Source organism: Typopeltis vanoorti, chromosome 22 (assembly GCF_054136105.1).
Source record: "Typopeltis vanoorti isolate ZY-2024b chromosome 22, IOZ_Tvanoo_1.0, whole genome shotgun sequence".
Lineage (NCBI taxonomy): Eukaryota > Metazoa > Arthropoda > Arachnida > Uropygi > Thelyphonidae > Typopeltis > Typopeltis vanoorti.
This window is the reverse complement of record NC_143570.1, coordinates 32,622,768-32,647,228: the sequence shown is the minus strand read 5'-3', so window position 1 is coordinate 32,647,228 and position 24,461 is coordinate 32,622,768. Positions and strand designations below refer to the sequence as shown.

General features: G+C 34.8%; 1 protein-coding gene across 1 annotated transcript in view; it reads left to right on the top strand.

Moving 5' to 3' along the window:
• Positions 1 to 24,461, top strand: part of LOC150094285 (SH3 domain-containing kinase-binding protein 1-like) — a 305,169-nt gene that overhangs the window by 114,221 nt on the left and 166,487 nt on the right. The window contains exons 5-6 of the mRNA XM_090411774.1: positions 2,032 to 2,159; positions 22,968 to 23,040. Coding sequence (XP_090267900.1) covers positions 2,032 to 2,159; positions 22,968 to 23,040 — 201 coding nt within the window. The remainder of the gene's footprint in view (positions 1 to 2,031; positions 2,160 to 22,967; positions 23,041 to 24,461) is intronic.

The window sequence follows — 24,461 nt, the reverse complement described above, 5'->3', positions numbered from 1 at the left end:
ATACATCAACCTAGACAAGAACAAATACCTTATGTCAAAGGCATCTCCGAATGTCTTCCAAAAATTATGAAGAAATATAAATTGGCTACTACCTACAAACCAATCAACCAAATCTATTACCTTCTCCTAAAGACAAACTCTCACCTCTGATGCTACCTGGCATGTACGAGATCTCATGTTCCTGTAAATTGTCTTACTATGGGCATACAGGTAGATCCATTAGCAAACACATTTCAGAACATCGACCATATCCAGCTTATCAAACTGCAGAAATCAGACCTTGCACAACACGGAATTGAAAACCCTAACCATAGGATCCATTGGAAGAAGACCAAACTTCTACGTAGATCTTCATATAAACATCAACATTTATATAAAGAAAGTGTTGAAGCCTTATGTCGCAGACCTAATTTGAACCATAATGATGTTCTTACTATCCCTAAAGTCTAGGAAATTGTCATCCTAAATTGTGTAAATTATTTTTGTATATGTTATCTCATTTTAATGTAATCTTTTTTTTTTTCAGACACAATTTAATTCTTTAACACTCTTCTGCATGCATAGAGGGATTCCATTGTAACTGGTTGAGCTCTCCTAATGAAGGATTAAGTACTATATCCTATGACTATAGCCTGTGTGTTCACGGGGCCGGTTTGCCTTCTTGCGAGATGAAAAACCCTAGATAAACTGGGGGGGGGGGAACCCTACTGTCCATGCCCAAGACCAGCTAACTTGGCTATGTCTAAGAAAGATCCTTTTAAGTTTCTCACATCATCGATGAGAATCGAACGTGGGACACTCCTTCCCCAGACATGGTTGCAAAGGTCAGAGCAGCTAGACTAACCATGCAGACAGCATGCGCCTCAACTGTATGAGATTCCTAGTATTGTTTGAATTAACTGTATTGACAATGTCGTATGATACTTAGGACAAAATATTTACTTATTAAAAAATCTTATTACTCTGGGTACATGTGTATGTTTAGTCATAAAAAGTGTTAATAAAAGATATTGAAGAATATAGGAGAAATGTTATCATTAATACATTTCATCATTGAAGGTAGAAAAGCTGTCAGATATCTAATGTGAGAAGTCAACCGGAGTAGATAACATTCAACCTGAAATGCTACTAATATGGAGACATTTTTAGAGTACTTATGCTGCATAAATGCAATCTTATCTTATTCATATGGGGTTTCCCCATTCCTCAACTGTCCCTTAGGACTGGTTGAGTCCTCTTAATGAGGGATTAATTATGTATTTTATGACTGTAGATTCATGTGTGTTCATGGGCCAGTTTACCTGTTCTGAGGGACGAAAAACCTGAGTTTCCAGGTGAAAAAAACCTCTACCTCTGTATGAGACCGGCTAATTCACCTTTAGTTGAAAGAGACCAAATAAAAGTTCCTCACATCATAGATGGGAATCGAACCCAGGTCTTTCCGACCAAAGGGCTTCATCTATACTGACTGTGCTACGGAGGCTCTATAAATGCAGTAAAGCTCTTAGTATCCATCTGTAGGGCATAAAAAGGAATTAATAGAACTTTTTCATTTCTATTAGCTTTTCCAAGCAAGTTTCACCATGAAGAGATCTATAGTTGTTGGTGCCAATGAAGGTTCTTCTACCCTTGCATTTTTGTTTGTGGTCTCATCTTTATTTGATGTATACCTAGAAAAACAAGGATATGGATTTGTATTTTTGGGTTAATTACATTGTCTATTGTTCACTTCCTCTGATTCCAAATTTAGGATTATTTTAGTCCTAATTCATCTCACACACTGCAGGTTGGGATTTCACCTATCTGTGTTGGCTTGGGATATTAGCATGAATGGCCTCTCACATCATGGTGGTCCATGATAATGGCTTACAAGACCAAAATAGAAGTGACAGTTGAAGACCTGACAAATAACAGATTAATTTGAAGGAAAATTGTTGATAAACAGTTAGTAATAATGTAAACTTAATTATGTATTACTTGGTATTCTTCACATCTTTTGATGGTACTTATCAGGAAATGTTCTCTTTTTAGATAACTCTACCCATAGTTCTCCAAGCCATCAAGAAATTAAACCAAAACCGATCAAAGGTGTTGGACTAGGGAATATTTTCCAAGAAGGAGTAGTTAAGTTAAAACCAACAGAACAGTCAGAAAAAAAAGTCAGTGCCATTTTCATACCAAAATTAAAAAATAAATAAATAAAAAATAAATTAAATTTATATATTGTACTTAGTTTATTTATTTTTTATTTAATCCCTCCTCATCTTATACATATTAAGCCAAAAAGTGTTTTACAGCAATCTGGCATTTTATGAACTTGATTTTGTATAGATACGGTATGGTTTCAGTGTCTTTTGAGTTAAGCAACCACTTTTAGTTTTACACTTAACTAGAAAATATGACGACTCCAGTTGATCCCAGCTATTTATTAATATTGCAGTCTGTTTATGGAAACAAATAACAAAAAAGCAGAGGGGTTATTAATATAAATTTTCATAGGAGTTAAGAAATAATAATGTTTGAAATATTTTGTTGGAGATTATATGATTTTGACACAGTAATAAAAATATCTTAAACGATGGTAAAAATATAACGTGCATCATCTTGTTGTCTTTGTCGGAGTTCAGAGAAAAGTATCTTGTGGATGAGTCTTCGAGGAAATCCATTCATGGTAAGGTTGGTGGATATCAGCGATAGTTCTTCCTGGAGGTCTTGTTGATCTGTTGTAAGGAGAGAGGCACGGTTCTTCAACATGTGTACAATACTAAGTTTCTGAGAAATGTGGTGTGAGGAAGTGAAATGTAAATAACGTCCTGTATTGGTAGGTTTGCGGTAAACTGAGAAGTTGATACCACCATTCGGAAGCTTCTTAATTAAAGTGTCCAGAAATGATAATTGGTTATCTTCAAGTTCTAGAGTGAATTTGATTGTGTGGTGTAGAGAGTTGATTTTCTTAAGAAAGTCGAACGGGTCCTTTTTTGTGTGGTTCTAAACAATAAAGATATCATCCACGTATCTCCACCATACTGTGGGTTTAGGGTCTGTTTGAGTTAAGATTTTATTTTCAAAATCCTCCATAAAGAGATCAGCACAAGATGGAGAGAGGGGGGGCTACCCATTGCAAGGCCAGTCAATATATATATCAGCAATTGACTGGCCTTGCAATGGGTAGCAAGGCCAGTCAATTACAGGACGTTATTTACATTTCACTTCCTCACACCACATTTCTCAGAAACTTAGTATTGTACACATGTTGAAGAACTGTGCCTCTCTCCTTACAACAGATCAACAAGACCTCCAGGAAGAACTATCCCTGATATCCACCAACCTTACCATGAATGGATTTCCTTGAAGACTCGTCCACAAGATGATGTACGTTATATTTCCACCATCGTCATTCCATATTTAGGGACAGTTTCCAATAAGATTGCTAGACTCCTTAGACCACATAAAATAAGAGTGGCCTTTAAACCCACAGAAACGATTAGACAATTCTTAAGATCTCCAAAAGATAGCCATCCTTTCTCCAAATATGCTGGAGTTTATAACATACCATGCTTGTGCGGCTTGAATTACATTGGCCAAACTTCAAGGAGCCTTGAAATTAGGCAAAAAGAACATATAGGTGACGTCAATAATAACAGAGAAGAAAAATCGGGGTTAGCGTTCCATTTCTCAAGAACGAACCATACCATAGAGTGGGATATTCCTCTCCTTAAAAATTCTGCTCCCGAATTTTTAAGGAGGCCACAACAGTTGCCCGCTGTACACAAAACCTTAACAGGAACCAAGGACTTATCTTGCCCATGATCTGAAGACCCTTATCAGATCCTTCAACTCGCCAGAACTGAATTATAGTGCTAACTATAGAACGTTCCTAAATAACAAGTGAGATCATCCACGCTCTCTGAATGTATTGTACGCGCTCTGTTCTTTGTTTAATATAATTGGAATCGGTTGATTTTAGTTTGTAACAGTTTTTTACTTTTTAGTGCCTTACATCAGTTATGTACCCTGAAGATGCCAACAGACTTAGTTGGTGAAACTAGTTGGTATAACTTAGTTGTTTATTATATACACTTGATCAATATAATCCCAATAAAAGTTTTTCCAGTAAACAAACTTTGTTTGCTTACACTTGGGTAAAGGATTAACCAAGTACATAATTTATAGCATAACCAAGTAGAAAAACTTACAATTATCTCTAATCTAGAGTATTTTAATAATAAGTTGTGACACCTTTTCGATATTCATATATGAAAATATGACTTCTGCATTACTTCAACATTGGCATCACTTCTGGGTCTGGATAGTGATCCTTCCCATAATGCATGGCATTATGCATGTTTGTTATGCAGTTTATGTTTATGTTAGCCTCTATATATGAATTACCTCAGTCCTGAAAATAGTTCAAGTGCAAACTTGTTTGCTTACACTTGGATAAAGGATTAAACCAAGTATATAATTTATTGGTATCTTTAGTTTGTAGTATAACCAAGTGGAAATACTTCCAACAACTGGTGTCTCCATTTTGCCGTTTTTCTTCACAGATGGCCTGTTCCCTCAGGCAAATGTTAGGTCTGGTCGAGCACATATGCATGATTGGGGTCACATCACAAGTCACTTTTATAAGGCACGGAAAGTTTGTTCTGTCCATTCTTTTATTCATGAGTCCGAAACGTTGGCATCTAATAATATTTTTGGAATCAATGTTGCATTCTTCTGTTCATTTCTTGATGTCTTCTAATGATTTTCCATTTGCCATCAGAAAGTTCAAAATAACGGCATTGAACTTTCTGATGTCATTGCATTGCAGCGGTGATCGTCAGTTAGTTCGAGCTTAGATTCCACAGCTCGTATTTTGGAGGAAAAAGTTTCGTTCATTGTACTGATGTTCTGTTCAATGTTTTCGACTCATTTACCTAAGTTTAAAAGTTGTTTTACAGAAGGGAGGCACAGTGAACAGAAAAAGGGCTGGTTGAGGTTGATAAATAGCTTGTGTGCCAACTCACCTATTTTTGCACAGGAAGCATGCAGCCAGTGGCAACAGAACTTGCAGAATTACCCCTTTTTTTATTGGTGACATCAGTTTGACAGCTGCGGCACTTTGTGGGTCTGTCAGCGATCGACGGTGCTGCTCTGACGAGACACTGGGTGCTCGTTTGTCATTGGCCTTTATTGCCACCATCTTTGCTTCGTACAGTAGGCATAGCGGGTGCTTACACGTGGCTGATTTTTAACTGGAAAGATAGCTGATGTAATGCACTGTAAGTACTTACAAGTTGTGTAGAAGTAATCGGCTCCTTAGTACCCGCTATTAAGGTTTCCGTTTAATGATTAATTTCAATGATAAACACTTACAATGATAAAACATGGGAGCACAAGTTTAGAGTAGCTTATTCATAGATGCTATCTGGCAGAATTGAGCTATCCAACTTATGAGCCTCCAATATTGTCATATCTAACATTCCATGCTTCTAAGGCACTTCTGACTGAATCGATCCACCTAGACCTTGGTCTTCCTCTGGGTCTCTTTCCTGCCATCTTGGCATCAAACACCCTGTTTTGCTAGCCTTTCTTCACTCATTCTATTTAAGTGGCCATACCACCTTAGATTAGCTCTGCTGACACATTCTTGAATGCTAATAATGTCAAGTTCCTTTCTAATATCTTCATTTTTAATATGATTCTGCCATTGATGACATAAGTTTACTCTCCTAATTTTTCTCAGAACCCTCATATCTATAGTCAGAAGGTCGAAACCGGTATGGGTAGTGGCCCACCTTAATGCATAGCAGTACACATGTCTGCAAGGAGATGTGCTGTGCATTATGGGAGATACTGAGACAAGGAGTTGAGAGCTTGATCCACCTTTGCTGCGAGTTTCCCAGTGTTGTACTACCTTACCTCAGTCCTGAAGATATTTTCAGGCACAAACTTTGTTTGCTCACACTTGGATAAAGGATTAAACTAAATTTATTATACTTTCTTGTATAATTTACTCTTGTAAATTATTCAGCTGGCTACCCACTATACTAGGTTTGCTTATTCTGTTGTCTATTTCCAGATTTAACTTGCCATCTTCACTAAAAATTGTACCTAAATAGCTGAAATATTTTACTTGTTCTATAGGATCTCCATTCAGAATGAAGCTGAAGTTTTCTATGCTTCTGCCTATTTTCATAGTTTTGGTCTTTTGATTGCTGATTTTCATGCCAAATTTGTTACAGCTGTTATTCAATTTAGTTAGTGCATCCTGGAGACTTGCACTAGATGTGTTTAGAAGTATGACATCATCTGCATGAAGCAAAGAGCTAAGTTTGACATTAATTCTAATATCAGACTTGATGCCACTTTCTTTCATAATGCGATTCATATAGATGATGAATAAGAGTGGAGATAATGTACAATCTTGTCTTAACCCTGATTTTACATCAAACCATCTTCCTGTATTTCCTTCAATTCTAACTGCTGACTGACAACTTAAATATAGACTCTGTTATGGACTAAATAACTATAAATATTGACTGTTATAGACTAAATATTTTAACTATAAATATAGACTCTGTCAGTCAGACTGCTGATTGATTAACTTAAAAAAATATAGACTCATATATATATGTTCCATTCATATTTGTAGTGTTTTGAAAAGCTTTTCTCTGGGCACCTTGTCATGTGTCTTTTCCAGATCTACAAAACTTCAGTACAGATCCTTGTCATATTGCCACAATTTCTCAACTATTTGTCTTAAAGTGGAAAACTGATCTTGGCAACTTCTATTTTGCCTGAGCTGCTTTTCTTCTCCAAGTTTCTCTTCTGCAATCTTTCTCAACCTCTTTTCAAGTATGCTTGCATAAATCTTACCTGGAACACTTGGAAATTCCTCTGTAATTTTCAAGTTCTGTTTTATTCCCTTTTTTATAGATGGGTACTATGAGAGCTCTACTTCAATCATTGGGAATTCGACCATCTAACCAGGCCCTCTGAATTATGCAGTGTAGCCACTGTAAAACTTTTATACTTCCATACCTTAAACAATTTTGGTCGAATATTTACTCCAGCTGCCTTTCCACATATCAAATTTTTTATAGTATTTTCTATATTTTCTACCTTAAATATTAATACATTAGGACCCCCGTATCCGCGGTCAACCCTGGTCCGAAGATATTAACATACGAAAGGTCAACTTACAAAACTGTCATAGTCTCTACAAACATTCGGCTTTGAAATAATGTTGGATCTAATATCTACTTTGCTTATGTAATTTTACATCGCTGAAATGAAGCCATGTGGCTCTTTATTTTAGTAATAGACAGTTCAGCTGATCGCAGAGATTGTCCAACACCAGGGCAACTCGTTGCAAAGGTGGAGAAAGCAACACACATCCGGGGTTACTAAGATTCCATTCACATTCAGATAACTTTATTACAGTATATTGTTATAATTGTTCTGTTTTATTATTAGTTATTGTTGTTAATCTCTTACTGTGTGTAATTTATAAATTAAACTTTGTCATAGGTATTTATGTATAGGAAAAAACATAGTATATATAGGGTTCGCTACTGTCCACGGTTTCAGGTATCCACGGAAGACAATGGGACCAATCCCTGCTAATACGTGGGGGGGCCTACTGTATGTACTCCTCTTAGCATTTGTCATGAAAATTTTCTACTATGGTTCTGTCACTGCTTAGTTTGTTTAATAGTCTTTCAAAGTAATTACTCCAGATATCCAGAATATCCTTGTCTTCAGTTTTTTATGTCATCTTTGATTCTGTTTACAGTATACTCTTTCCTCCATTTCCAAGCTTCTTCAATAGCCTCCAGAATGCCACTTCCTGATATTTATTTTCTATATTTTTACCAATGTCTTCCAATGACTTTTGTTTAGCTAATTTTACTCATAGCTTAGTTCTCTTGCATTTTTCTTTGTATTCTTTTAGGATATCTGCCGACTTATTTGCCTTCTTGGTATGCTTTCTTCTTTTCCAGGACGGCTTCTTTAACTTCTTGTGTTAAAGAAGCAGTCTACCATGGTGTTCTTATTTTTCTGTCTTCTTCAGAGTTTGCCACTGAGACTACAAGGTTTGGTTCTTGTTTCAAAGTGCTTGAAATTTCTTCAATAATGTTTGCATAGTTGAGTCTACCATTTACCTGTAAAAGCTGCTCACCTTTAATTCTTTTTAAAACTTTCTTACATATTGTTCTTTTCAAAGTGATATCCATTTTTATCCTGCTTAGTACTAAGTAATGGTCACTTCCAGTTTCGAATCCTCTGTACATGCTTATATCTTTGAACCAGCATGATGATATCACTATCAACAAAGACATAGTCAATGAGGCTTTTCTTATTTCTTGTGGCTTCTCTCCATGTGAACTTGTGCACATCTTTATGTTGAAACATGGTGTTAGTAATGAGTAGACCATATGTCGAGCAGAAATCCAATAAATACTTACCATTATTATTAGCTTTGCCTTTTTCTTCAAATTTTTTTAAAATGTTATATGTCTGGTGGAATTCATTTCCTACTCTGCTCTTCAGATCTCCAATAGGGATCACATTTTCCATTTTTTTAATGTCAGCTGCCTGTTCTAATATCTCAAATTCCTCCACTTCTTCCTTGGAAGAACCTTCTGTGAGATCATAGACACAAATAAGTTTCATTGTCCATGTCCCCATTTTAAAGTTTGCCCACATAACTCTACTTGAAAATCTCTTCTAATCAAGAAGTTTATCTGCATGTTTGGTGTTGAATGCTGTTGCTAAGGGGTTGCTTAAGGGTCAAATCCAAATACCTGGAAGGAGACATCCACATCACCTTTCAGAAATGCAGAGAACCAACTGGGGCTTCTGACCTTATGTCCAATCCTCACCTTTACATGGTGTACCTTTTTAGTAGGTATCTAATGGGTACTGAACGAATGAGGATGGGCTGGCAATTTGGGATTTAGTTGACTAAATTGTACTCTATTGGCTTAAACTACAAATGCATATGATGTGAGCCCCTGAGTTGCTTCAGTCATAAATCCCAAATCAACCAACCAAGCCTGGTATCAAAATTTGAGATACTCAGTTCTTTACTTTATTCAGTCGATGTACTCCTAAATATATCCAGTACAAGATCTGCTGGATTTCATAACTAAATTGAGTAATTACTGTAATAAATTTGATATAAAATCAGCAGTAAAAAGACAGGCTATTGAAACTGGCAGAACATTGCAAACATCAACTGCATCCTGAATGGAGAACCTATAGAACAAATAAAACATTTCAACTATTTAGGCACAATGTTTAGTGAGATAGAAAATACAAAAATAGACAACATAATTAACAAAGTTAGTATGTTGGGAACATGCCAACAGAATAAAGTTAAATGGAATAAGAGAGAAATTAGTCAAAATTGTGAACTATATATAGAAGAGTGTTTAAACCAGTTTTAACTTGTGGATCTGAGATCTGTGTTTGAAATAATTGTTTCTATGTTACTCCCACCCATGAAAGATTATTTGCAAGCCTGTAGTACATTTTGTACCATAGGTGGCCTAAGAATAAATTAAATTTTTTTTTATATATTTATATTTTGCCTTGTCTAGAAATCCTGCTCTAGAGACTAAACATGTAACTTTTTTGAAGTCACTTCAGGCCCTCCAATAAGTAGTGAGGTGGTCTCACACTGGGGCAATGAAATTCATCTCCCATCCAAAGACAGTTACAGACATCCATGCCCATAGTGGGATTCAAACCTGCAGCTTTCATCAGCCAAATTTCTTGCCTTGCTGCTGCTGTCATATCTCTGGTGACAGACATCACTCTCTGATCCGGAGTATTTTAATAATAAGGTGACACATTTCACTACTTATATATGGGAAATATGCAACCTGCATTACTTCAACCTTGGTATCTCTTCTGTGTCTGGCTCCCAGTGAGAGACCTCAGTGAAGACCAAAACTGGTCTGTAGTGGTCCTTCCCATAATGCATACCATCATACATGTCTGAAAGGGATATGTTTTGCATTAATTGATGTGAAGGCATTAACCTCTGTATTCTAGTAATACAGTCTTGAAGATACTTTGCATAGAAACTTTGTTTGCTTTCACTTGGATAAAACATTAAACCAAGAATATAATTTCTTGGCATCTTTAATTTATAGTAGATATTTGTTATTGTATAGAGGTTATATAATTCGGAAGTCTGCAGAGGTCGTTCTTAAGATGATATGGCAATTATACTCATTTTTGCTGCTCATTCATTAAAGAAAAACAACACAACTACAGTGAGTATATTTTACTAAAAAAATATACTGTTAAATTACAGATATTTTAACTTTGTGTATCACAAATCATCCTGATTTAGAATAAAGCAATGTCAAAAACAACAAAATTAAAACTTTACTCTGCAATGGTTATCTTCTCATGTACACTTCTATGCTGTTAAAATTCAAAATAATTAAGAAATTCAGTTTCTAATACGATTCATGAATTTTGGGATTTGATAGCCTATCTATCATTGAAGTTAAGACTTGGATGATGAACTTTAGTGCTCTTTTTTTTATTTGAAAAGACGTTTGAATTTGTAGACATTTTTGTGTAAAAACTTTGCATCGTTCCAAAGGATCCCTGGCTATTGTTATTAATTCCATGTTCTGCAAGGTTGAATTTATCATGTTAAATCTGTTGGATATAAGATTGGTGTTCAGAAGTAAAGTTTAAAATGGGATAGCCCTTATTTGGAATTTGATAGATGCCAGGCAGCAATTAAAAGGAATTTTATCTTAAGGGAAAGCAATTTATGACAATGTCTCCAGGTGCCAATTTTTTTTAAATTATTATTTTATTTTTTTATTTTTAAATCTGAGAGTTCATCTCATCTCATCCGATTGGTAATGGGTTGAGTCCACTAAGAAGAAAGGATCTCCACTTATCGCGATCTTTAGTCATCTCAATCATGACTCTATAGCTGGGTAGATGTGAATGTTCTTTCAGCAACTTTATCCAAATACTTCTTGGTCTGCCTCTAGGTCTTTTTCTTCCGATATATCCATTCAGAGCTAAATATGGGAGTCTATGAGGGGGCCATTCTCTGAATATGACCAAACCATCTCAGTTGATGCTTAATGATTGTGTCTATTATATTATCTGGGAAGTGTAAATCTGTTCTGACTTGATCATTAGTCTTGTGTTGCATCCAGTGGGCATTATTAATTTTTCTGAGGCATTTCATTTCAAATGCTTGAAGTTTCTTGATTGGTTGTTGGACTAATCTCCAGGCTTCTGAAGCATAAGTAGCCGTTGGGATAATAATTGTTTTATATCATTTTAATTTTAGACTCGTTGGGATTTTTTTATTCTTCCATATTTTGTTTAGTTTATTCATGTTGGTCCAACCTAGGTTTAGCCTGTGTTTTACTGTTTCCATATTGTTGAGGTTACTAGATATAAGACTGCCAAGATAAACATATTTATTAACTTGTTCCAGCAGGTGATTTTCAAGATTTATAGAAAGATTTTCTTCTTCTCTACCTATCTTCATTATTTTTGTTTTATGAAGATTTATTTTCATACCATAAGTTTTACAAGAGTCATTTAAAATATTAATAGTTTTTTCTAGCTGTGGTTTAGAATCTGCTAAAATAATGATATCATCCACGTATTTTATGTGATTAATGTTGGTACCATTGATTTTTACAATTTTTACACCTGGTTCATCGACTATGGTTTCACAGACTTCTTCTAGGAAGAGGATAAAGAATTGAGGTGAGAGAGGACATCCCTGCATTACACCTTTCTCGACTCTGAAATTCTTGGTTTTAATGTTGTTTGTTTTAACAAAAGCTTTGGTGTCTCCATAATAATGTAATAAATGTTACAATATCAGAATCCATTTTTACGTTTTTTAGGATAGTAATCAATTTGTTTCTATTAACTGAATCAAAGGCTTGCTTAAAATCTATAAAACAACAGTATATGGACAGGTTGTATTCCCAATATTTTTCTGCTATATTATTAATGGTGAAGATATGGTCTATAGTGGATCTATGTGGCCTAAATCCTGCTTGGTTTTCCTCTATGATTTTTTCTGTAAGCACCTGTGTTCTCTTTTGTATAATTCGAATGAATAGTTATAACTATGACTTAAGAGTGTTATGGGTCTGTAATTTTCACGTATTCTTTTGTCTCCTTTTTTGTGAATTGGTATAATAATTCCTGTTTTCCAGTCAGTTGGAATTACGTATAAAGAATTTGATTAAATAAATTCATTAAGAAATTAATGGCTTCCTTGCCACCATATTTCCATAGTTCTATAGATATTTCATCTTTACCCGTAGCTTTTGAAAGTTTCATTTGGTTTATTGCATTTATAATTTCTGCTGAGGTTATGGGTGGTGCTTTTTCATATATCATCTTCTCTGTTATACTTTCCTCCTCCTGTTCTTTTTGAAATAATGTTTGATAGTAGTCCTTCCAAATTATTTTAATATTTTGTATTGACCCAGTTTCTAGATTGTTTTTATCTTTCATGTTAATGGTTTATCTTTATAGATCTTAGTTAATTCTTTGATAATTTTGTATACCGTTTTATTATCATTTCTTTTATTAGCTTCTTTGCAGAGTTTTGCTTTTTCCTCCGACCAGATATTTTTGGCAGATATGCACATTTTATCAATTTTGTTTTTAAGATTCTTATAATGTTACTTATTTTCTTCTGTATTTTTTATATTTAATATATGCTTTGCTGTTCTTTTTTCTTCTAAAGTATTTAGAATTTCAGGGGTTATCCATTCATGATTTGGTCTTGATGTTGTACCAAGTATGTTTCTTGCAGTACTTGTAACAATTTTTTTACCTTGATTCCATGTATTTTCTATATTGTCATAGGATAATCTTCTAAACTCATTTCCTATTAGTTTCTGCTAATTATCTTGCATAGATTTCTCTTTCAGTTTTGACAGGTCCACTTTGTTAATAGGAGCTCGTTTTTAGTTTAATTTTTGCTGCTAGCAGTTCGTGGTCAGTGTCGAAGTCTGGCATTTTTAAAGTTCTAACATTTTGCACTGATGATTTCCAATTGCGTTTGATTAGAATGTAATCAATACAGTTCTTTGTTGTACCATCTGGTGAAGTCCATGTCTATTTGTGGGAAGGTCTATGGGAAAAAAGGGTGTTACAGAGATTATTTGCTTTACAAAATTCTAAAATTCTTTCACCTCTTTCATTTCTGTTATCAACTCCAAACCTGCCCATAACATCCTCCATGCCTGGGGTGAACTTCCCAATTTTGGCATTAAAATCTCCCATCACTATTAATATATCTTTCTTATTTGTCTTGTCTATTAGATCTTGCAACTTATCATAAAAGGTATCGATTTCTTTATCTTCATGTGACTGGTCAGGGGTGTAGATTTGAATAATTGTAAAGTGAACATTTTTTTCTTTACCTTTCAATCTGGTAGCGATCATTCTTGGGCCATGTGGTTCTATGGCCATGGCTGCATTTTGTAGACTATTATTCGCTAAAATGGCAACTCCTTCTCTATGTATATTGTCCTCTCTGCCCGAGTAGAATAGTTTTCCTGAATTTAGATTTATAACTCCTTCTCCTGTCCAGTGGGTTCAGCCAAACCTAAAATGTCCCATTTAATCCTAGAAAGGTCTTTTTCCATCAAATTTATTTTCCCAGGTTTTAACAGTGTTCTTATATTTAAGGTTAAGAGATGCGAAATTCTATTGGCTGACCATATACTAAACTTCTCGACTACTCCCTGTGATCTAGGATCAGTTGCGTCAGTTTCCTCGGATGCAGTAACATTCTCTTGACACAGTGGAGACTCCTGATTAATAGGGTTGAATGGCAGAATAATGCAGCCGGCTTGCCACTCCTCTGCTGCATCCCTTGGTCCACGACTCCTTATTCTTTATTCGGAGCAACCCGTTGGGATTTCCCTCATCCGCCACCCGAGGGATGCGCCTGGTAGGAGTCAGGTCTCCCCCAGGCTGAGAGTTAGTGATCTAAAATTACTTTAAGTAAGTCTGTAGAGCTAATAGAATTAATTGTAGTCACCTGAAACACTTTCTTTATTGGTCGCTTTGACACATCAGTGACACTGAGCACCATATTTCACAGCTGAGTGCCACCTGATACTTTAAAAAATATTTTTCTTCATGTTAGTGATTTTGATGTTAAATTTTATGAGGATAAATTCAGAAACAGTTTCTTGCAAAGAATCTCACTGAAAAAAATGAACCAAAGCCGAGATACAAACTGGCAAAAAAAAAAATCACTTATGTAAGTATAACATTTATTTGTGAGTAATAACACTATAATTTATACTATACTCTGGTTGACCAGGACTGCGTTGTTATTTATATATATAATGTCCTTGCATTTCCACTCTTTAGTGCAAAGTTTAAATTTATTTCTAATAATTTGTTTTTCATTGGTGTTGCTTCATGTTTTATGAGAAAGTTCTGTTGTAGTACTTGATTTTGTCCAGGATATTCTTCATTCATAGAAGTGAAAGTTTCATTATGTTAATTCTATAATCAAATAATATCATAGTACCACCTGAATATTTATTGAATAAATAATTAAGTTCAAGAGAATCATTTCAATAGAATGGATGATAAGATTTGGTCTTGTTGGTCAATTCCTTATATAAACTTGTTATAATTTACAATCAGTAGCAATTTATTTATTTTTTCCTTTCTTTTGTTTGTGACTTCTACAATTCTATTTTTAGATTTTGTTGAGATGTAATTTACACCTCTTTTATCATTCCACTTGCCTGTCAGTATATCTAGCAACTGTTTCTCCTTTTTTAAGCTTTTCATTCTTAATTTCTTTTGGAGCATTTTTTTCTGTTCATTCTTAATGTTCTAGTACAGTGAGTTTCTTTTTCCAATAGTGTCTTAGCTAAATCAAAACTACTACAATAATTGTCTATGTAAATATGATAGCCAGCATTTAGCTTTCCTTCTAATAAATGCAAAACTACCTTTTGATCATGTCTCCAAAATCATTCAGCATGCCAGTATAAAATGCATATACTGGGATTAGTCCTTGGAGAGTTGTCAACATATGAAGGTTAATTCCATATTTAAGCCTTCATTTTTGATGTATTGACAAAATGCTAATCTACCTTTCCAGAGGACCATGGATTCATCTGAAGAAAGTTCTTGACCTGGATAGTATACTTATGATTTCTTTTTATTGAAATAATTGGCTGGTGTAACTTTATATAACTAGTCTTCTGGTATACGCTAATCTAGATCATGATTTTTTGAAAAATGAAGTGAGTGCAATATTAGAAGAAACCAATTTTGACTCATATTCATTGCAACAAACTTCTTTTTATTTTTTTTATGAAATAAAAGATCTTTCTTCGGTAATCCTGTAGCTTGTTCATTTTTACGTTGCCTGTTCAAAAACACATCCAAAATTACTAAGACCTCTTCTATAACTCTTTTAATAGACAAAGTCCAGATTGCTGTTTTGTTTCTTTAGACAGAAATATTTGAGTGGCTCAATTGGTTTGGTCCACAACTTTCTGTAGAAATTCTTCTGTCAAAAGAAGATGAAAGTAGTCAATTAGTCTGTTACCATTTGGTAGCATTAGCAGGCTTTCATTTTTAGTGAATGGGAAAAATTTCATGCCAACCAGGTCAATTTGCCAATCAACTTCATTTTCCTTTTTTTGGTGTTTCAATGTTTTCTTTGCCTTTGTAGTTTGCACCCTGGCCAGACTGAGTTATGCAGCATAGAAACACATGAGTTTTACAATATGCTTAGAAGCATCCATATCTGTTTGATGCTTTAAAGCGTCATTGGCACTGAATGTGTTAAGGACATGGACATACATTCACAAGTGCCTTTAACTTACATATGAGGTGCCTTTAACTTACATATGGTTATATTCTCTTATAGAATTTGGGAGGAAAAAAATGGTTGATAGTTTTTCACTTTTTTGATGAACTGTGAACAGAAAAAGTATGTTTATGGTATATAGATATGGTGAGAGAATCTCTCTGCTTTTTACTAGACTTGACCCTTTCCTAGACAAGAATATCCAGAAGTGGTAAAATCATCTGATTCTTTTTTTCTAGTGAATATGATCGCCGTAGTAAATTCAAATTTGAAAGGCTATTCATGGAATCAGCCTCAGCCCTAAGAAACATGCCAAACCTCAACAAATTTGGTTGCATGAGACTGCCACAAATTTGGGAGACTTACATCAGAAGACCTTCAGCCCAACAGCCAAGAATACCTACATAGCCCGCTAGGGGGAACCATCAGGACTTTTAGGAGAAACAATAGCTTCCTGCTTTGTCCTCATTTACTGTGTGTAGTGCTTGCGTGCACGTGTCTTTATTTTAAGTTCCTGTGAAGATGGCCGAAATATTGGAAATATAGATTACAGTTTAATTTAATTTATATCCTTTATATGTTGTAATTTCCTTAAGTTATTTAATAAGAATTTGATTCTAGGTTGCATGTCATTAATTTTTGGCAGGTAGATATGTACTTTTGCTATGCTGGCTTTAAAATGGCAAAAATATTATCCACATAATAGATTCATAGAGAAGGTTTAGGATTTATGGAAATATCTCTTCTGAATGTTCTAGGTAAAAGTTGGCTCACCATTGTCAGAAACAATGGTGAGCTCATGATAGTTCCTTCAGTTTATTTATATAGTTTGTTTGCCATTCCAAGTGAAATATCCTGAATTCATAACCAAAAAGTTATGAGTAGAATATGAACTAAAAATTCAGAAGAATATTCAAGAGTCTCATTCAAAGGAACATTAGTGAACAGTGAACTAATTTCAAAACTAACCATTAAATCGAAGGAATTGAGTTTTAAATCTTTAATTTTTGTGTTAAATTCAGGGTTATGAGTATTGTTTGAAAAGTTTGATAAAAAAATAAGTTAAACGCATTTTTTGGAAAAAATCACCTTTATTTCTCAACATAGTCTCCATCGATGTCTATACATTTGGTCCAGCGACTTTCCAATTTTCTCATCCCATCTAAAAAGTAGGATTTGTCAAATTGTGCAAAATAGTCATTGACAGCCTTGATGACATCCTCATTTGAATACAATGTTTTCCCACCGAGCCAAATTTTTAAGTTTGCGAACAATAAGAAGTCGCACAGGGCCAAGTCCGGAGAATACGGTGGATGTGAAACCAATTCGAATCTCAATTCATGCAATTTTGCCATGGGGATGGTGCATTGTCTTGATGAAAGAGCACTTTTTTGTGCTCCAATCTTGGCTGTTTTTTTCCCTTCAGTTCTTCTTTTAAATGGTCCAACAATGATGCATAATAGACTCCTGTTATTGTCTTACCCTTTTCCAAATAGTCTACCATGATAATTCCTTGGGAATCTCAAAAGACAGTGGCCATCACCTTTCCAGCTGACACTTCTTCGCTTCGCTTTTTTCGGTGCTCTTTCACTGGGCATTGTCCACTGTTTTGACTGATGCTTGGACTCAGGTGTGTAGTGGTGGATCCAAGTTTCGTCTACAATCACGAATCAACGCAAAAAATCCTGCGAATTGTGATTAAACATTGCCAAACACGTCGAAATGTCTTTTCACATGCGTTTTTGATCAACAGTCAACAATCGTGCACACAGCTTTTTCATGTGCAATTTTTCATGCAGGATATTATATACACCCGTTCAGTTGAGATGCCTACAATCTCAGCAATCTCATGCACTTTCACTCAGCAGTCTTTCATAATGATAACATGGATTTTGTCAATTATTTTCTTCGTAGTGTCTCAACCAGGCGTACAGAGCACGCTTCATCTTCGATGGACTTAAAACCACATTTAAACTCAATTATCCAAAAATAAATAGTCTTTAATGCTGGTGCAGTCCCCATGAACTGCATCTAACTGAGCTTTGATCTGCACAGTCATCCACTTCTTCAAATAAAAGTGTTTTGTCACTGCATGAAACTTGTTTTTCTCCATTTTTTATGAAAAATGTGAACACGGTCATATTAAATGTTTGGCAAACGAAAACTACGCGTCACATGTGGCTAAAATTTTGCCATGTGTGACATGGCAAATGGGTGTTTATTTTTTCTTGGAATTACTTTGAAATGATTCCCTCCCCCCCTCTCCCTACAAGGCATTAAAAGTGGAATGTTGGAAGTATTCTAATTAAAGATTTTGTGCAAAATTTGCCGTCATTTATTCTCATATATGACTGCTTAAAAACATCATTAAATCATCATTACTGCATCTACAAATTAAAAAAAAAAAATGCTATGATTCGCTATACGAAGGAATTTGCTATATGACAGTGGTCTGGAACCACATCATATAACTGCAGTATGTCTGTATAGGAATGCAACTAGTGCAGACAAAATGCAACTGCAAATATGGAAGTAACGTTTTATAGCAGCTATACTGCATATTACATAGTTGGTCTAGAAGGTTGAATTCATATAATCGAGGAAACATTTCGTTATGCTAATCAATAAAGATAAAATTTACCAAAAATTAGAGAAATTTTTCCATTAAATATCAAGATCTGTGTTAGTAGCCTCACCATGTAAACAAATCTTGATCATTTGAAAGGTTTTGCCCCATTACTGGATATCAGAGAGGCAACACGTAAATCCAGTCATTGGTTTAATGTCAGCTATATATGAGTAACATTGTGGTCAAGTTGGAACACTACTAATCCAACTTCCACATCTTTCTAAAACAGTTTAACATTTACTTAGGTCTTAAATTCACTATGGAGTTAGAGCTGGAAGTCTCCATTCCATTCTAGAATACGATGATCAATAAATGTTTTATCCAGTAGGATTTAATTCTTTTGCAAACCAGCTAGTCAACATAGAGATGTCCACACACCAGCTAAACTACTAACCTATGCTTGCAGTCAAAAGTCATCATCAAATTCCTGCCATGTACCCTCAAGGGATGTACAGGATATTAGGATAATACTACATGAAAAACTTACATCATTACTAACTTCCTATCAACAATTTTCCTCCAAATCAATCTGTTATCTGTTGGTACTCCAACATTATCAGATCTTATCTTTGTCTTCTAAGGCACTTTTTAGTGTGTCAATCTACCTATATTTTGGTCTTCCTTTGGATCTTTTTTCCTGCCAACCTGGCAGAGAATACTTATTTTGCTAATCTTTCCTCTCCCATTCTATTTAAGTGACCATATACCACCTTAGATTAGCTCTACCAACACATTCCTAGATGCTGTGTCAAGTTCTTTCCTTCCTTCCTTTCCTCAAAAGTCAAGCATTATAAAAATGTTCATCTATTTCACTTGCTTTCTTTTATGTTCAACATATAAGTTCATTTCACTTTTGTAGAATCAGAAACCTGAAATTATAAATTCTGAAAAAACAACTGTAATGCTTTATGCACTATATAAAAAATATCCATGTAATATTTCACATATGAAAGCTTCAGGAGTTCAATCAATTAAAAACTAATTTAATCCCTTCTGCTTTATAAGGCACATAAACACAAATGATCATGATTATAATAACAGAACCTAGTCTTGATTAACTTAACTGTTAAATCTCAGTCAGTTGTGTTTCAAATACAATGGTTGAAGAAAAAGCAGTGACAGTACTGCTATAAATGATATGCTTGATTAGAGAATATTTCTGACACATTGGAGCACATAGTGTGTTTAGCATTAGTCCTATTGTAGCTGCATATGTGGTTATTTCATGGTTGCATACACGTTCATAAAGTACACCATTATCTTGATCTTAATCATTTGGTACTGTCACAGTAGCCTGTACACACCTTGACGGTATATATAGGTCAGGGAGATGATGATGATTAAGAGAAGATAGGCTGAAATTTACAATCCAGAGTAGCAGTAAAGTAGTAAGTGGCATCATTAAAGATCTCTAACAGAAAAAAAAAATTGGCAAGAATTAAGCAACCCCAAGTCCTGTCTATAGCTGTCTGAAAAGATTAATTTTGGTATTTCATTATAGTCAATTATTGCTTGCTCCTATAGCACAATCTATGCTTTAAATGTTATTGCAGATATTAGTAGTATAGAAATATTAGAATATTTCATCATGTGCATTGCATGACAGTACATGAAGCCATATACCAATATATTAAAACAAAGCTTCTGGACTGAAGGGACCAGGAAACATTGGCACATTCTTATTGTTTTGACTTTGTTGCTGAAAGAACTTCTCTTGATCTAGTGTCTTTAGCACAGACAGAATGTTATATATTGTAAGCCAGTTGTAATACTAATACACATTATCATAGCAAAAAAATATTGGTTTATTGGAGGTATCAGGAATAATAATAATAATAATAATAATAATAATAATTACTCATTAATAACAATAATGTATTTTGGAATCATTCATTCATCCATCTTTGATGTTGATATTAATAGATAAGACCTTGGAATTCTCCTTAAATAGGCATTCATGTCTGAAACTGTTTCTTTGAATTATCTTGGTATCATTTCAGAGGATTCTATCTTGGTTTCAGCATAACACGAACCATTTCACAGTTCTGACATTTGAGGTTCTGACACACATGCAGTTCTGAATATTTTTGGTCTCTCTCTTAAATAGCCAATTTGACCAAAATAAGAAAGGTTGTATTTGCATGACATATTACACATGCACACACAGCTTGTTATCTTGTTAGAAGACTAACAGGATAGTTTGTTGTAAGATTTAAAAGTGGAAGAGAATGGGAACTTTTCCAAGATCCTAGAGATGTATTTATCAGACATAAGATACTGAAAGTCTTTCACTTGTGATGTGGATATCACGTGTAGTTATCTCTGATAATCCAAGAAACATCATCTTGTCCTTATCAATATAACTGCAAGCCTATTTTCACAAGCAGATACTTTCTGAACAATACCGTAGATCATCCATTATAGAAATATAGTACTTCAAAAACACATCTGGGTTATACAAGGGCTGTTTGATAAGTCTGTGCAAAGTCTAAGAGATGGCGCCACCAGTACATATCGAGGTTATTTCTAGTTGCTGGCAACAGTCGGAGGATCATACACTAAGTTTCAGTCAGATGGATCTATTACTCTGTGTTTAGCATTCATTTGAATAGATCAAGTACCGTGAGTTGTGAAAAATGGATGAGAAAGAATTTCATGTAGTGATTACTTTTTGAAAGGCAAAACAGCACAGGGAACCAAAGCTAAGCTTGATAAACATTATGGTGAGTCTGCACCTTCGATTAGAACGGTTTATAAGTGGTTTAGTAACTTTCGAAGTGGCCATATGAGCACAAGTGATGCCCTGTTGAGGTCACTACTCCAGAAATTATTGAAAAAATCCATGATATGGCGATGGATGATAGAAGAGTGAAGGTGCCTGAAATTGCTATGGCTGTGGGCATCTCAAATGACTGCGTACATAATACATAACATTTACATATGAGAAAATTATCCGCAAGATGGGTGCCGCATTTTCTCACACTGGATCAAAAGCGTCAACGTGTGAACTGTTGCAAGGACAGCTTGAAGCTGTTTCAACGAATCTAGAGGAATTTTTGCATCGTTTCGTAACAGTGGACGAAACATGGATCATCACTACCAGCCTGAGACCAAGGAACAATCAAAACAATGGGTTGCAAGCGGGGAATCTGCACCAAAGAAAGCAAAAACTGTTCTTTCAGCAGGAAAGGTTATGGCCACTGTCTTCTGGGATGCTTATGGCATAATCTTCATAAACTTCTTGGAAAAGGGCAAAACAATTACTGGAGTGTATTATGCATCTTTGCTGGATCATTTAAATAATGAAATAAAGGGAAAAAACCAGACTTCGGGAAAAAGAAGATTCTTTTTCACCATGACAACGCACCCTCTCAATCTTCTGTAATTGTGACCCCAAAATTGTTCGACTTAAGCTACGAAGTTCTTTTGCATCCCCCCCCCCCTCTCTCTCTCTCTCTCCAGATTTGGCTCCCTCGGACTACTATCTGTTTCCAAACATGAAGAAATGGCTGGCAGCAAAGAGATTTTCATCAAATGATGAGGTGATTGTCGAAACAACTGCCTATTTTGAAGAGTTGGACAAATCATACTATATGAGAGGATCAAAAAACTCGAGCATCGTTGGACTAAATGTATAGACCTCAAAGGAGACTATGTTGAAAAATAAAAAATGTTCGTCCCAAAAAAATCGTTTTCTTCATTTTTGCACAGACTTATCAAACAACCCTCGTATTTTGGTACATCAGACCTCACAAATCCAAATTGCTGAAACTAGACATTGAATTCTCTGAAGTGACTCCAAGTTAGTTTATAGATGATGTTAAGTACAGTTTAAGGGAGAGCTGTGATCCCTTCTGTATTGCTTTAGTTGGAATTGGAATGACAGTTATCCATGCCAAATATGAGAAATTATCTTGAATTAAACAAATTAGTGTGTGCATGCATGTACACATTCATCTATATATAAATCATTTAAAGAGTAATAATGCACATTTTCTCTGGTGTGCAGCCCTTGCCTTGGAACTGTTAACTGATTGTTATAAGTTATTCTTTATATAATTCCAACTTAGCTGTTAATACTATAGATGGAATGAGTTAATCATTCCAAGTATGTTACTGCCATTAATTAATAATCAGCTAATATTATTATCTATAGCTATCTGAAAAGATTAATTTTGGTATTTCATTATAGTCAATTATTGCTTGCTGTTATGTTTGAACCACAAGTATCTTTAGAATTGTCTTGGGCTCCATTTAGTGCTGAGTGTGTTGGAGAACTTTGCAGATAAAATTCCTGATTACGTGCATGTAAAAAAAAAAGATTATTCAAATATCCACTGATTCTATTGAATTGATTTCTGAGTAAATAAAATAAAATGTGTACAAAAACCTGTCATTACTTTCCCCTCAACTTTATATTAACCTACTGTATTAATAATCCATTAATTATATAATTTTTTTAACATTTCTTATCAGTCTTCTGGAGTACCTAAGAAGCCACCACCACCTGCTCCTATTGATAATGCTCCAAAATTGCCACCAAAGCCAGGTAAATCTTTAATTGCTATGTCAAACCAGATTAGGTGTAACTAAGTTTAAGTTAACATGCAACTTATAAATTCATATTTTGAAAAAAAGTAACTATCACCCGCACAATCTACCAATAATTGTCTGGACATCCCCGTTGTTTGAAGTTATAGAACATTCCAGGTTTGTTAATAACATAAAAACTGGTGTACAGATAGTAGGAAGCGGTATTTCATCATAGCAGTTGAATACAGGTGGTATGCCAACATGAGATGAACTCAGTGACTTTGAGATAGGTGTCAACGTGGGCTGTCACATTGGTAGTATGTCCATACATGTCATGGCTGCTCAACTGGAGCATCCAAAATCAACAATTGGTGATGTGATCAGCAAATGGAGACGTTCTGGAATCATTAGTACAGGAAAAGATCCAGGGCGGCCACTGAAAATGACTAACAGGGACAGGAGGATGTTAAAAAATGAGTGACATGCAAAAACTGACACAGACCATCTGTGATGAGGTCCAGAGCACTAGTAACACCATGTTGAACTCTTTTCATATAGCACTAGTACTATACGAAAAGAACTCCATTTACTGGGTTTCCATGGAAGAGTAGCACACAAACTGAACATACGAAAAAAGCGGCTCATCTAGCCTGGTGCAAAAAGCATGTGAAGTGGACAATTGCCCAGTGCAAAATGGTACTCTAGAGCTATAAGTTTAACCTGTTTCCAGTCTGATGTTTTAATTAAGATCTAATTAAAACAAATATTAATTAGATCTTAAAATAACTGTCTCCAGATTTTTGATAAATTTATACAACCATACTTGTTGAGGTTTGGATAGGGATCCCAGATACATTGGAAAAAAATATGGGACACTTATGACTGAGGGTGAAAGTTTAGTGTGCGCATCCATTACATATGCTAGTCTTACAAAATGATTCTAACTTTCCAGGTGTGTGTGCATGGTAAGGTTTACTATGCACACACTTTACTAAGTATAAGTAAACAAATAGTAAATCAAATTGTGTATATATATTTATATATATATATAAAATTTATAAAAAAAAAATATATATATATATATATATATATATATATAGTAAATCAACTGTTCTGTACCATTTAAAGCTGAGCCAATATCATGGCACATGCGTACTGTTCTAACGTACTTATCATTGTTGCAGTGTTGCCATCACTTGCCTTGAGAAAATAACAACGCATCTACAGTTCCCTGTAATGATGGAGAGCGATGTTTGTAATAGAATAGAAATTGTAACTCGTCGATTTTGTTATTCAGTCTTGAACTCTAAAATACAGGACAAAAAGCTGTTCGGAAGAGTTTTTTCGGGACAATGGGACGCATTAGCCAAAAACGGGACGATCCCTATTTGGAGTATGTTTTAAAGCTTCTGTTGATTTCCAAAACACTCTCTAACT